The 14,752-nt window shown below is 36.6% G+C and overlaps 1 protein-coding gene across 1 annotated transcript in view; it reads right to left on the bottom strand.

Annotated features, from left to right (window-relative positions):
- Positions 1-14,752, bottom strand: part of LOC132557266 (voltage-dependent T-type calcium channel subunit alpha-1G-like) — a 212,357-nt gene that overhangs the window by 53,681 nt on the left and 143,924 nt on the right. Inside the window, exons 15-20 of the mRNA XM_060221755.1 lie at positions 14,335-14,490; positions 12,560-12,707; positions 11,312-11,553; positions 9,770-9,981; positions 8,357-8,678; positions 2,511-2,599 (exon numbers count right to left, since the gene is read on the bottom strand). Of these exons, the coding sequence (XP_060077738.1) occupies positions 2,511-2,599; positions 8,357-8,678; positions 9,770-9,981; positions 11,312-11,553; positions 12,560-12,707; positions 14,335-14,490 (1,169 nt within the window). The remainder of the gene's footprint in view (positions 1-2,510; positions 2,600-8,356; positions 8,679-9,769; positions 9,982-11,311; positions 11,554-12,559; positions 12,708-14,334; positions 14,491-14,752) is intronic.

Below are 14,752 nucleotides of genomic sequence, written 5' to 3'. Positions count from 1 at the left end.
ATGTGACTGATGTGATTATTTGACTGATGTGACTGATGTGATTATTTGACTGATGTGACTGATGTGATTATTTGACTGATGTGACTGATGTGATTATTTGACTGATGTGACTGATGTGATTACTTGACTGATATGACTGATGTGATTATTTGACTGATGTGACTGATGTGATTATTTGACTGATGTGATTATTTGACTGATATGACTGATGTGATTACTTGACTGATGTGATTATTTGACTGATGTGACTGATGTGATTACTTGACTGATGTGATTATTTGACTGATGTGACTGATGTGATTACTTGACTGATGTGATTACTTGACTGATGTGATTACTTGACTGATGTGACTGATGTGATTATTTGACTGATGTGACTGATGTGACTGATGTGATTATTTGACTGATGTGATTATTTGACTGATGTGACTGATGTGATTACTTGACTGATATGACTGATGTGATTACTTGACTGATGTGACTGATGTGATTATTTGACTGATGTGATTACTTGACTGATGTGATTATTTGACTGATGTGACTGATGTGATTACTTGACTGATGTGATTACTTGACTGATGTGATTACTTGACTGATGTGATTATTTGACTGATGTGATTATTTGACTGATGTGATTATTTGACTGATGTGATTATTTGACTGATGTGATTATTTGACTGATGTGATTATTTGACTGATGTGATTATTTGACTGATGTGACTGATGTGATTACTTGACTGATGTGATTATTTGACTGATGTGACTGATGTGATTACTTGACTGATGTGACTGATGTGATTATTTGACTGATGTGACTGATGTGATTATTTGACTGATGTGATTATTTGACTGATTATTCTACAAATAGTTTGTTCTCATTAAAACAGAGATAGGTTTCCAAGGTTTCTTAATTCGTAATTCAATTAAGTAATATTTATATGTTTATGAAGTTGTTGAGATGATAGTGGTCTTACTTGTTGTTGTAAACACCTGTCTAAATATCTTACTTGTTTGATACACCTATCTAGATGTCTTACTTGCTGTTTGAAATATCTGTCTAAATGTCGTACTTGTTGTTTGAAACACCTGTCTAAATGTCTTACCTGTTGTTTAAAACACCTGTCTAAATGTCTTACTTGCTGTAAACACCTGTCTAAATGTCTTACTTGTTGTTGTAAACACCTGTCTAAATGTCTTATTTGTTGTTGTAAGCACCTGTCTAGATGTCTTACTTGTTGTTGTAAACACCTGTCTAGATGTCTTACTTGTTGTTTGAAACACCTGTCTAAATGTCTTACTTGTTGTTTGAAACACCTGTCTAGATGTCTTACCTGTTTGAAACACCTGTCTAGATGTCTTACTTGTTGTTGTAAACACCTGTCTAAATGTCTTACTAGTTGTTTGAAACACCTGTCTTAATGTCTTACTTGTTGTTGTAAACACCTGTCTAAATGTCTTACTTGTTGTTGTAAGCACCTGTCTAGATGTCTTACTTGTTGTTTGAAACACCTGTCTAGATGTCTTACTTGTTGTTGTAAACACCTGTCTAGATGTCTTACTAGTTGTTTGAAACACCTGTCTAAATGTCTTACTTGTTGTTGTAAACACCTGTCTAAATGTCTTACCTGTTGTTATAAACACCTGTCTAAATGTCTTACCTGTTGTTGTAAACACCTGTCTAAATGTCTTACCTGTTGTTGTAAACACCTGTCTAAATGTCTTACCTGTTGTTTGAAACACCTGTCTAAATGCCTTACTTGTTGTTTGAAACACCTGTCTAAATGTCTTACCTGTTGTTGTAAACACTTGTCTAAATGTCTTACCTGTTGTTATAAACACCTGTCTAAATGTCTTACTTGTTGTTGTAAACACCTGTCTAAATGTCTTACTTGTTGTTGTAAACACCTGTCTAAATGTCTTACTTGTTGTTGTAAACACCTGTCTAGATGTCTTACTTGTTGTTGTAAACACCTGTCTAAATGTCTTACTTGTTGTTGTAAACACTTGTCTAAATGTCTTACCTGTTGTTATAAACACCTGTCTTAATGTCTTACTTGTTGTTGTAAACACCTGTCTAGATGTCTTACTTGTTGTTGTAAACACCTGTCTAAATGTCTTACTTGTTGTTGTAAACACCTGTCTAAATGTCTTATTTGTTGTTGTAAGCACCTGTCTAGATGTCTTACTTGTTGTTGTAAACACCTGTCTAGATGTCTTACTTGTTGTTTGAAACACCTGTCTAAATGTCTTACCTGTTGTTTGAAACACCTGTCTAGATGTCTTACTTGTTTGAAACACCTGTCTAGGTGTCTTACTTGTTTGAAACACCTGTCTAAATGTCTTACCTGTTGTTGTAAACACCTGTCTAAATGTCTTACTTGTTGTTTGAAACACCTGTCTAAATGTCTTACTTGTTGTTTGAAACACCTGTCTAAATGTCTTACTTGTTGTTGTAAACACCTGTCTAAATGTCTTACCTGTTGTTGTAAGCACCTGTCTAGATGTCTTACCTGTTGTTAGGATGGAACAGGTACAATGAGTATTCCTTTCTCGTTTTGAAGCATCCTTTTGGCTCTGGGCACCAAGAACAGCTACAATTCTATATAAAATCAAACAAGATGTCTGTGAATCTTGACAGGATATTTGTGTCTCAGTGTAAATATAATAACTTAATATAATCACTTTGAGTTTCACATGGAGCAGATTAGAAATACACCATGAATGTTGCACAGAGATTCTACTGAATGTTAACATCTTTCAATGACAGCCCATCTGTTTATATTGTAATGCATCAACAAATTTCTACAGTAGACCATAATCGTCAAAAATACAATCCTTGGAACGATACAATAAACTGGAGATAAGCATAGTAAACACTGTGTGTCCAATCCAAACAACAAAATACTAGTCTTATGTATTTGGCTGTTAGCATGCAATTAATGTTTATCATCACCAGAAGTGAATAAATCTGGACTCAGATCCCTTGATCACAACAGAAGAAGAATATTTTTGACTGAGATCTCCTGAATATACTTGAGAAAGAAGAGACTTTACCAAGATCCCTTGAAGACATCAGAAGAGGAACTTTTTTGATAGAGATCCCTTGAGGACACTTCACAAGGGACATTTTTGACGGAAATACCTTCTACACAACAAAGGATATTTTTAACTAAGATACCATGAACACAACAGTGAAGAAACATTTTGACTGTGATCTGTGATCTGAATTATTACCTACATGGCTTTTTAGCCCCTGGAAGATGAATTGAGGTTTGAACTTTATCTTGTAAATCATTATCTTAGATAATAGTAATTTGATGATAATGGTGCATTAACAGGTGGAGGGTCTTCAGATGAAATGTAATTTAAAATGCCTATGAAGCTGGTGTACTAAATTCTCATATGAAAATAAGTAAAGACTACAAAGTGCAATGTAAAATGAAAAAAATAATAGCACTTTTTGGTTGAGATCAACATCTGATAAATGTCTGAATTTAACGTTACCGACATCAATGACTGATATTTTGTGGTTTGACATCAATGTCTGGTGTTTTGTGGTTTGACATCAATGTCTGATATTTCGTGGTCTAACATCAATGTCTGATATTTTGTGATCTGACATCAATGTCTGATATTTTGTGGTCTAACATCAATGTCTGACATTTTGTAATCTGACATCAATGTCTGACATTTTGAGATCTGACATCAATGTCGGGTGTTTTGTGGTCTGACATCAATGTCGGGTGTTTTGTGGTCTGACATCAATGTCTGATGTTTTGTGGTCTGACATCAATGTCTGGTCTTTTGTGGTCTGACATCAGGGTCTGATATTCTGTGCTCTGACATCAATGTCTGATGTTTTGTGGTCTGATATCAGGGTCTGATATTTTGTGGTCTGACATCAATGTCTGGTATTTTGTGGTCTGACATCAATGTCTGATGTTTTGTGGTCCAACATCAATGTCTGTTGTTTTGTAGTCTAACATCAATGTCTGATATTTTGTGATCTGACATCAATGTCTGATATTTTGTGGTCTGACATCAATGTCTGATATTTTGTGGTCTGACATCAATGTCTGATATTTTGTGGTCTGACATCAATGTCTGTTGTTTTGTGGTCTGACATCGATGTCTGGTGTTTTGTAGTCTAACATCAATGTCTGATATTTTGTGATCTGACATCAATGTCTGATATTTTGTGGTCTGACATCAATGTCTGGTGTTTTGTAGTCTAACATCAATGTCTGATGTTTTGTGATCTGACATCAATGTCTGATATTTTGTGGTCTGACATCAATGTCTGTTGTTTTGTGGTCTGACATCGATGTCTGGTGTTTTGTAGTCTAACATCAATGTCTGATATTTTGTGATCTGACATCAATGTCTGATATTTTGTGGTCTGACATCAATGTCTGGTGTTTTGTAGTCTAACATCAATGTCTGATGTTTTGTGGTCTGACATCAATGTCTGGTATTTTGTGGTCTGACGTCAATGTCTGATATTTTGTGTTATGACATCAATGTCTGTTGTTTTGTGGTCTGACATCAATGTCTGGTGTTTTGTAGTCTAACATCAATGTCTGATATTTTGTGATCTGACATCAATGTCTCATATTTTGTGGTCTGACATCAATGTCTGTTGTTTTGTGGTCTGATATTGATGTCTGGTGTTTTGTAGTCTAACATCAATGTCTGATATTTTGTGATCTGACATCAATGTCTGATGTTTTGTGGTCTGACATCAATGTCTGATATTTTGTGATCTGACATCAATGTCTGATATTTTGTGGTCTGACATCAATGTCTGATGTTTTGTGGTCTGACATCAATGTCTGATATTTTGTGATCTGACATCAATGTCTGGTCTTTTGTGGTCTGACATCAGGGTCTGATATTCTGTGCTCTGACATCAATGTCTGATGTTTTGTGGTCTGATATCAGGGTCTGATATTTTGTGGTCTGACATCAATGTCTGGTGTTTTGTGGTCTGATATTGATGTCTGATATTTTGTGATCTGACATCAATGTCTGGTGTTTTGTGGTCTGACATCAATGTGTGATGTTTTGTGATCTGACATCAATGTCTGGTCTTTTGTGGTCTGACATCAGGGTCTGATATTCTGTGCTCTGACATCAATGTCTGATGTTTTGTGGTCTGATATCAGGGTCTGATATTTTGTGGTCTGACATCAATGTCTGGTGTTTTGTGGTCTGACATCAATGTCTGTTGTTTTGTGGTCTGACATCAATGTCTAGTGTTTTGTAGTCTAACAGCAATATCTGATATTTTGTGATCTGACATCAATGTCTGATGTTTTGTGGTCTGACATCAATGTCTGTTGTTTTGTGGTCGGACATCAATGTCTGGTGTTTTGTAGTCTAACATCAATGTCTGATATTTTGTGATCTGACATCAACGTCTGATGTTTCGTGGTCTGACATCAATGTCTGGTCTTTTGTGGTCTGACGTCAATGTCCGATATTTTGTGATCTGACATCAATGTTTGGTGTTTTGTGGTCTGACATCAATGTCTGATGATTTGTGATCTGACATCAATATCTGGTCTTTTGTGGTCTGACATCAGGGTCTGATATTCTGTGCTCTGACATCAATGTCTGATGTTTTGTGGTCTGATATCAGGGTCTGATATTTTGTGGTCTGACATCAATGTCTGATGTTTTGTGGTTTGACATCAGGGTCTGATATTTTGTGGTCTGACATCAATGTCTGATGTTTTGTGGTTTGATATCAGGGTCTGATATTCTGTGCTCTGACATCAATGTCTGATGTTTTGTGGTTTGACATCAGGGTCTGATATTTTGTGGTCTGACATCAATGTCTGATGTTTTGTGGTCTGACATCAGGGTCTGATATTCTGTGCTCTGACATCAATGTCTGTTGTTTTGTGGTCTGACATCAATGTATGATGTTTTGTGGTCTGACATCAATGTCTGCTGTTTTGTGGTACTGACATCAATATCATCAATTTTGTGGTCTGACATCAATGTCTGATATTTTGTGATCTGACATCTGTCAGTACATACAAGCTTGTTTTTTGTGATGTTGACATCTGTCAGTACATAAAAGCTTGCTTTTTGTGATGTTGACATCTGTCAGTACACACAAGCTTGTTTTTTGTGATGTTGACATCTGTCAGTACATACAAGCTTGTTATTTGTGATGTTGACATCTGTCAGTACATACAAGCTTGTTTTTTGTGATGTTGACATCTGTCAGTACATACAAGCTTGTTTTTTGTGGTGTTCACATCTGTCAGGTGTACAAGTGTAATGGTTAGTGGTAACCATTATAGATTTCTCAAAACCACCAAAATTATATTCAATGTAGAGCAGTACCTACTCACCAGCATATCAGATAAAGCATTCACACACAGCCTAGAACTATTTAATGGCCAGTGCAGGGAAGCCTCTTCTCAGAGAAAAGACATGCAGTATGCCCTCCATTTTTTACAACTTCTCAGGTGAAATTTAATTTTTAATTTAGATGCAAAATAAAGGTAGGAATTTCTCACATTCATTGAACTATTTTTCAAGTCAAACAAATCACAAAAGAGTTTTCTGGAAGCACTACTAACTTTGTGGTGCAGCTAGTTCTAAGTGAAGTACCCTAGCTACTGCCCAGATGTGATAAATACTTACAGGGAGCCTCCTATGACAACCTTGTCCATGTGTAAGGGATGCCTTAGAGGTTGGAAAAGCCATCAAAGACATATTATCATAACATGCTTTATTTATCCAGGGTTACATATTAGACATGTCTGATTAACAATATGGCCTTGTAAGTTACACATAATCAAAATATTACTGTTTTCATCACTTACCAGTCTTGGTGTTAAAATGTTACAGGTTTCATCACTTACCAGGCTTAGTGTTACATATCACTAAAAATATTACAGGAATACTGTAAGCTATAGGGCCTATGTCGTTCACCTGGTTTGGTCTGGCTGAAATTGCTTCATGTAAACTAAGGGAAAGTATTGAAACAATTTATATCAGTTTCCCCTTTAAGGCTCCCGCCCCAAGGGGTCCAGAGCCATTAACTAAACAAAAAATAAGTCCAAAAGGAACCTATACATGAAATTTCAGAAACATCTATCAATACTTCTTAAGAAATAGTGATAGCAAACTTTTGAAGTCAAAATCCAAGATGGTCGCTTGTGGGCCATTTTGCTTTTTCTGATCAGTACTAAAATCAAACAGGCACAACTAGGGATCAAGGGAAACATACATGTGTAATTTGAAATAGATCTATGTTGTAGTTCTCAAGAAATAGCAAATCTTTAAGTCAAAATGAAGATGGCTGTCTGTCGGCCACTTTGTTTTTCTGATCAGTCCCAAAATCAAACAGGCACAACTAGCAACCAAACAGACCTTTAAAATTGAATTTAAGAAAAACACATCAGGTTCTTCTTAATAAATAGTGATAACAAACTTTCAAAGTCAAAATCCAAGATGGCCGCCTTTGGACCATTTTCTTTTTATTAGTCCCAAAATCAAACGATCACAACTAGGGACCAAGGAGGCCTTCACATCACAATTTGAGAAAGTTTCATCAAGAACTTATCAAGAAATAGCAATAATAAAAATTGTTCAGATGGATGATGGACGGAGGATGGACCACGCATGTAGGGCAATTTGAATAGCCCACATCTGATGATGGTGGGCTAAAAAAAGAAAAAAAAAAGGATTTTTTAAACTGATTTAAATCAATTTTCCATATTTCCCCTACTGGGCTCCATCCTTCTGGCCCTAGGCGAGTCTGTCCTGCCATTTGTAAAATAAGATGCCCAATGGGCCTACATCACTACTTGGTATTCAACATTCTCATCCGAATAGTCCTCTCTAAACCTTTCAGCCAAATATCATGATACTCCACCTTTGATGTTCACCAGTTGTATAATTTGTATTGGTAATTCAAATTTGACAGGAACCTACTGGTTTAATATCACTCTTCTAGACTATTTGGTTAATCAGAGTAAGCTATTTACAGTTTTGAAGGAATTTTACCCCTGTTACCTTGAATGATTTTTGCTGTGCTTCATCTTAGGAATCTATCACCTTATATCATGCTTCTAGACCCCTCAGCCACATGAGGATTAGACCTACAACTTGTACAACCTTTAAGAAGAAGTCAATTTAAGAAACCATTCATGAAGGAATGGAGGATAGATGACGAACACCACAGTAAGACATAATACTTACCTTTATCCTTTGGACCAGGTGAGCTAAAATTAGCTATAGAGATAGTGTAGGAAGGTAGGAATTAGAAACAATCATAGTTTGTTGTAGTATTCAATGTAAATACAGAGAAGAAAGTTTGATTACAAAAAATTACCGCTTCATCAATGGCATCAGGGTCTTCCTCTTCATCTTCTTCATCAGGCTGAGGTTCAACCACTGTGTCTGACGACAGGTTGTTCTGTTTGTAATCATCCTTAATGCCATTCACTGACGACAGAGAGTTCATCGTCCTGTGACTGGTAAAAGAGTTCTGGCGACTCAGAATAATAGAGTTACAGACACTCTGAGTACTGCTCACAGAATTATTGCGAATCTTGATGGAATTTCTTGGTGATGGAAATGGCGGTCTCTTTATGGAATTCTGTGGACTAAGTGTTCTCTGGTTGTTAAGGGGCAGATGTCCATTGCATTCAGGCCTGTCAAAATAATTGTAATTAGCTCTAACGAGAGAGGATGTCCTAGACATTATGACTTTTGTGTTTCCACTGTATAATGATCTTATTGTTACAATACTTTTGGAGAAAACATTCCACCATATGAAGATTGTTTTTGCATAAGGTTTGAGTTTGAATACTGCACACATGAGTTAATCCAAAAAATGAATTTTCCATTATTGCAACAAAAACATCACCGTTTGACTTCTGGGTCTAAAAAGTAATCCTTAGCAAGCACTTTTGGCAAGAAAGTATTGTATGGAGTTTGAGTTTTATTGGCCCAAAGAGAGCTCAAGTTTTATCATAGAAACCAGTTTTCTACTTAGAGTAACAGTAATCTGGACCAATGACTCTGGGACCTGAAAAGTGATCCAAAGCAAGCCATTTTTTAAGGAAGCATTGTATGAGGTTTGAGTTTGATTGGCTAAAGCAAACTTGAATTATCGCAGGGAAACTTATTTCTCTATATATAGTAACAGTGACCTTTGCCATTGACCTTCAAAACTGTAAAGCAATCCCAAGCAAACACATTCAATAAGGAGGTACTGTGTAGTTTGGGTTAGATTGGCAAAAGCAATCTCTAGTTTTCAAATGGAACAAATTTTCTATTTTTAGTCACAGTGATCTTGACCTCTGACCTTTGAAGATGAAAAACAGTCCCATGCAAGCTTTTTCAATAAGGAAGCACTGTATGAAGTTTGAGCTTGATCAGTCTAAGGAAACTCAAGTTATAGCACAGAAACAAAAAAGCCGATGGACAGAAAAACAAACCAATGGACACAACTGTTGGGCATTCATACTTTCGTGCGGGGCCCTAATTAAGAAGATTCAAATATGATTTTCAAGATGACAGTCATGGTAACCATACTTGATTTCAGACAGGCACTTAGTCACTACTATGTCAGGATCATTTTGGGCAAGTTTCAGCTCAATTCCACATGTGGAACTTAAACAGGATTTTAAAATGAAAAAAAATCACACTCTATGGACAGCTAGCCAATCAACACAGTTTTCAAATGTAAGGAGGAGAGCTTAGAATTTTCCAGTGTAAATCTCTCACAGCATTAACTTACCTGTTATTGACAATGATACAATTGGGCTGAAATACATCATCATCATCAGTGTCCATACTATCCAACTTAGAGTCAGGCACCAAGTAACGACGGTCGCCCTCCCTTGACCTTCGACCTTTCCAGCTGTTTCTACTTCCATAACTCTGTGAACGTCGTAGACATGGAGAAACCCTTGGAGAGAGACGTGGTGAGGAACGCACACTTAAATTGGTCTGAAGTAAACAAAGTATTATTTCTTTAGTTGAAAATTCCAGCTGATTGAATCTCAAGATAACAGTATAATAATGCTGTAAATATAGTATCATCAGTCAATGTAACTTAACATTTAGAAATCCTAAAAATAATAACTAGATAGTGAACACATATCACACACATCTTACTATCATAGTTAAAGCATTATTATTGTCGAAACTACATACAATACTAATAAAGCACAGAATAAAAATTGACAGGATATACAACATAGTGTGTATTGAAATGAGTCATTGAAGTCCGTGTGTAAAAAAATAATTTAGGAAAGAAAAGACATTTATCTATAACTAAATACAAGATGTAGAAAACTTTACCTCTCTATTAAAATATCTATACAGCTGTATGTTATTCATAGTAACTCAATAGAATGAATACCATAAAACAAATGTTCTGAAATTAAAACTCGAGACTATTTATAGTATATAAATAAAGAAAACATATGGCTGTGACATATGAGATACTGACAGAGGAGGACTTTGGTAGTAGTGAGATACTGACAGAGGGGGACTTTAGTAGTAGTGGGATACTGACAGAGGAGGACTTTGGTAGTAGTGAGATACTGACAGAGGGGGACTTTAGTAGTAGTGGGATACTGACAGAGGGGGACTTTGGTAGTAGTGGGATACTGACAGAGGATGACTTTGGTAGTAGTGAGATACTGACAGAGGGGGACTTTGGTAGTAGTGGGATACTGACAGAGGGGGACTTTGGTAGTAGTGGGATACTGACAGAGGAGGACTTTGGTAGTAGTGAGATACTGACAGAGGGGGACTTTGGTAGTAGTGAGATACTGACAGAGGAGGACTTTGGTAGTAGTGAGATACTGACAGAGGGGGACTTTGGTAGTAGTGAGATACTGACAGAGGGGGACTTTGGTAGTAGTGGGATACTGACAGAGGAGGACTTTGGTAGTAGTGAGATACTGACAGAGGGGGACTTTGGTAGTAGTGAGATACTGACAGAGGAGGACTTTGGTAGTAGTGAGATACTGACCGAGGGGGACTTTGGTAGTAGTGAGACACTGACCGAGGGGGACTTTGGTAGTAGTGAGATACTGACCAAGGAGGACTTTGGTAGTAGTGGGATACTGACCGAGGAGGACTTTGGTAGTAGTGAGATACTGACAGAGGATGACTTTGGTAGTAGTGGGATACTGACCGAGGGGGACTTTGGTAGTAGTGAGATACTGACAGAGGATGACTTTGGTAGTAGTGAGATACTGACCGAGGGGGATTTTGGTAGTAGTGAGATACTGACCGAGGAGGACTTTGGTAGTAGTGGGATACTGACCGAGGAGGACTTTGTTAGTAGTGGGATACTGACCGAGGAGGACTTAGATGATGTTGATCCTCGTGGTGGATGGACACTGAGTGTAGCTTTGTTGTAATCCTTACATCCATGTTCATTTGGTGAACCTTGGGGAGTAGGCATTGGTGTGGCTGCTGTGTGTGTGATGATTGGTGGGTCAGGGGTACATTTCACCTTGTTTTCCTCTTTAATAATTGTCACTGGACACATTGCTAGCATTTTCTCTGCAACAAACACAATTTGTAGTTCATCAATAATACTTTTCTTCACACACTTTCAGTTTCATTTTCAGAGATGTTTTTGTTAATAAATGGGATCATTATTCTGTATATAGTGTATAGTGACTTTGTTTTGCTTACAATTCATGTTGATATGGTGCAGTACATAATGTATGGTGACCCTGTCCTGTTCATAATGTATGGTGACCCTGTCCTGTTTATAATGTATGGTGACCTTGTCCTGTATATAATGTATGGTGACCCTATCCTGTATATAATGTATGGTGACCCTGTCCTGTTTATAACGTATGGTGACCCTGTCCTGTATATAATGTATGGTGACCCTGTCCTGTTTATAATGTATGGTGACCCTGTCCTGTATATAATGTATGGTGACCCTGTCCTGTATATACTGTATGATGACCTTGTCCTGTTTATAATGTATGGTGACCCTGTCCTGTATATAATGTATGGTGACCCTGTCCTGTATATAATGTATGGTGACCCTGTCCTGTATATACTGTATGATGACCTTGTCCTGTATATAATGTATGGTGACCCTGTCCTGTATATACTGTATAATGACCTTGTCCTGTATATAATGTATTATGACCTTGTCCTGTTTATAATGTATGGTGACCCTGTCCTGTTTATAATGTATGGTGACCCTGTCCTGTATATAATGTATGGTGACCCTGTCCTGTTTATAATGTATGGTAACCCTGTCCTGTATATAATGTATGGTGACCCTGTCCTGTATATAATGTATGATGATCCTGTCCTGTATATAATGTATGGTGACCCTGTCCTGTATATAATGTATGGTGACCCTGTCCTGTATATAATGTATGATGACCCTGTCCTGTTTATAATGTGTGGTGACCCTGTCCTGTATATAATGTAAGGTGACCCTGTCCTGTATATAATGTATAGTGACCCTGTCCTGTATATAATGTATGATGACCTTGTCCTGTGTATAGTATAAGGTGATATATGACCTTGACTTGCTTACCTTTTTCTTTGTTGTTGATTTTCACCTGTACCATGTCAATGGTCTTCAGCTTGATTGTTTCATTTTTCTCCTCATTATTATTGGTCTCGGACGTCACAGACTGTACTTCCTTTACTTTGCATTCCCTCATTTTCTTTTTTTCTTCCTCCTGATATGACAAGCAAAGATGTCATTTAATTTGAATAATAATCTTACATAAGGGGAATAGCAAATCGACTTCATATCATCCATTACTCCTTTGTTCAAAACCATGTCACCTAACAAGAGATCCAAGAGGGATCTTGGCGCCCACCATTATTATTTGATCTTAAATAGCTCTTTGAATGCTGGATCTTTTTACCTCTTTTCTCTTCTCTTCTCTCTTTGTCTTAATGATAAGAAATCTGAACATTTCTTTGCAGAAATAGTCTTAATAATCTTTACCTGCTAAATCCAAAATGTCATAAAATCAAAAGGGCACAAGAAGAGACCAAAGGGAACATATGTATGAAATCTGAGAGAGATCCATTCAGTACCTCTTAAGAAATGATAAACTCCATCATAAAATCAAAGATGGCCATCTGTAGGCCACTTTCTTTTTCTGATCAGCACCAAAATAAAACGGGCACAACTAGGTATTAAGGGAAACAAACACAAGAAATATGAGAAAGATCTATGCTGTAGTTATTAAGAAATAGCAAAAACAACCTTTCAAAATCAAATAAAAAATTGTCTCCTGGCCATTTTTTAATTTTGTTAAAACCCAGAATCAAATGGGTACAACTAGAGACCAAGGGGAACCTACATCTGCAATTTGAGAAAGATCCATCCAGCATTTCTCATGAAATAGCGATAACAAAACTAGTTTATGGACAGATTGATTAATTTAAAAAAAAACCCCGTGAAAACAGAAAAAGCTAGAAATGAGTAGGTATGGCAGGAGTATTAGTGAACAACACTATATTGTGTATAAAGCTTACCAGGAACTAAGGAGGTATTTATATACTGTAGGGAGAGTTGTCTGGTCAAGGTTGTCTGCAGCAAAAGGGGCATAACTCCCATCAAGATAGACAAATTAACAAGAATTGAGCACAGCGTTTAATATCTGTGCTAAATACATAAGTGATGTAGGAGTTGTTCAGACAAGATTCCATCCGCGCATAACTCCTATTAAACTTGTCTGATCCCAAAATTAACTGCATTCCCATGACTTCATTGTTTGCTGACTACGTCAGTGAAGACAAAATTCAATATTCTGTCTAGTAAAAAGGAGAGTAGCTACAACAACAGATCCCACAGGGCACCTAACATTGTTTTATCTGTATTTGTCTATAAAAATTGGATCTTTTCCTTTTGTTATCATTCTTTATTTAATCTCTCCAAGGAAATAAATATATAACTGTCAAATCCAAGATGGTCACTTGTTTGTCATTTTGTTGTTCGGACCAGTCCCAAAATCAAAAGACAAACCTTTCTACAAAGTCTGACAATGATGCACCAATTACCTGAAATCCCACAAGTCCATATATAGTCCCTAAAATTCCTGTGTAATTTCATTGGAACTGGTTTGCAAGTTTTGGAGGAATGGTCTGGACAACATTTTTCTACGGACAGATGCAAGAAGGACAAAGAAAATTTGAATAGCCCATCATTTGGTATATATAGTTTTATCTAAGTTTCTGTGTCACAGAAGAATGGACTGTCAATGTCATATGTACCAGCCTTAATATTTTCAGAGGGAGGGTGATTATGCTTAAATTATTCTGTCCAAGTCTGATAGACAGAACAAGTCTTACATCTGTTGAGAATCCTTCCACCAAGATGGCTACAAGCAAGTTGAATAGGACGTAATTTCCAAACGTCATTAGAGCAATGAAATAAAGTGATGCCCAGGCAGAGGTTGTCTCCATGCCATTGTATAACACAGTGTTCCAGTCTTCTTGTGTTAGTACCTGGATCAAAAACGTGAAAAAGTCAAGGCCAAAATGGTATCATTTGTTATATCTTACGTTCTATCCATAAGATAGAGAACAAACATTACTAATGCAGAAGTTCCATCAATTAATAATGGATTCATTCAGAAGGTATATCCACCTTAATTTATCAAAAAAAATTTACTATTCCAGTTTATACAAATATTAAGTGGAATATAAATATTTTTGTACTTGCAGACAGATATCTATTATTTACTTACGATATCTACAACAATGATAC

The sequence above is a fragment of the Ylistrum balloti genome, unplaced genomic scaffold (genome assembly GCF_031769215.1).
Source record: "Ylistrum balloti isolate Yb309-2 unplaced genomic scaffold, AGI_CSIRO_Ybal_v1 Utg370652, whole genome shotgun sequence".
NCBI lineage: Eukaryota > Metazoa > Mollusca > Bivalvia > Pectinida > Pectinidae > Ylistrum > Ylistrum balloti.
The sequence above is the reverse complement of the archived record's forward strand: the minus strand, read 5'-3'. Positions and strand labels throughout refer to the sequence as shown.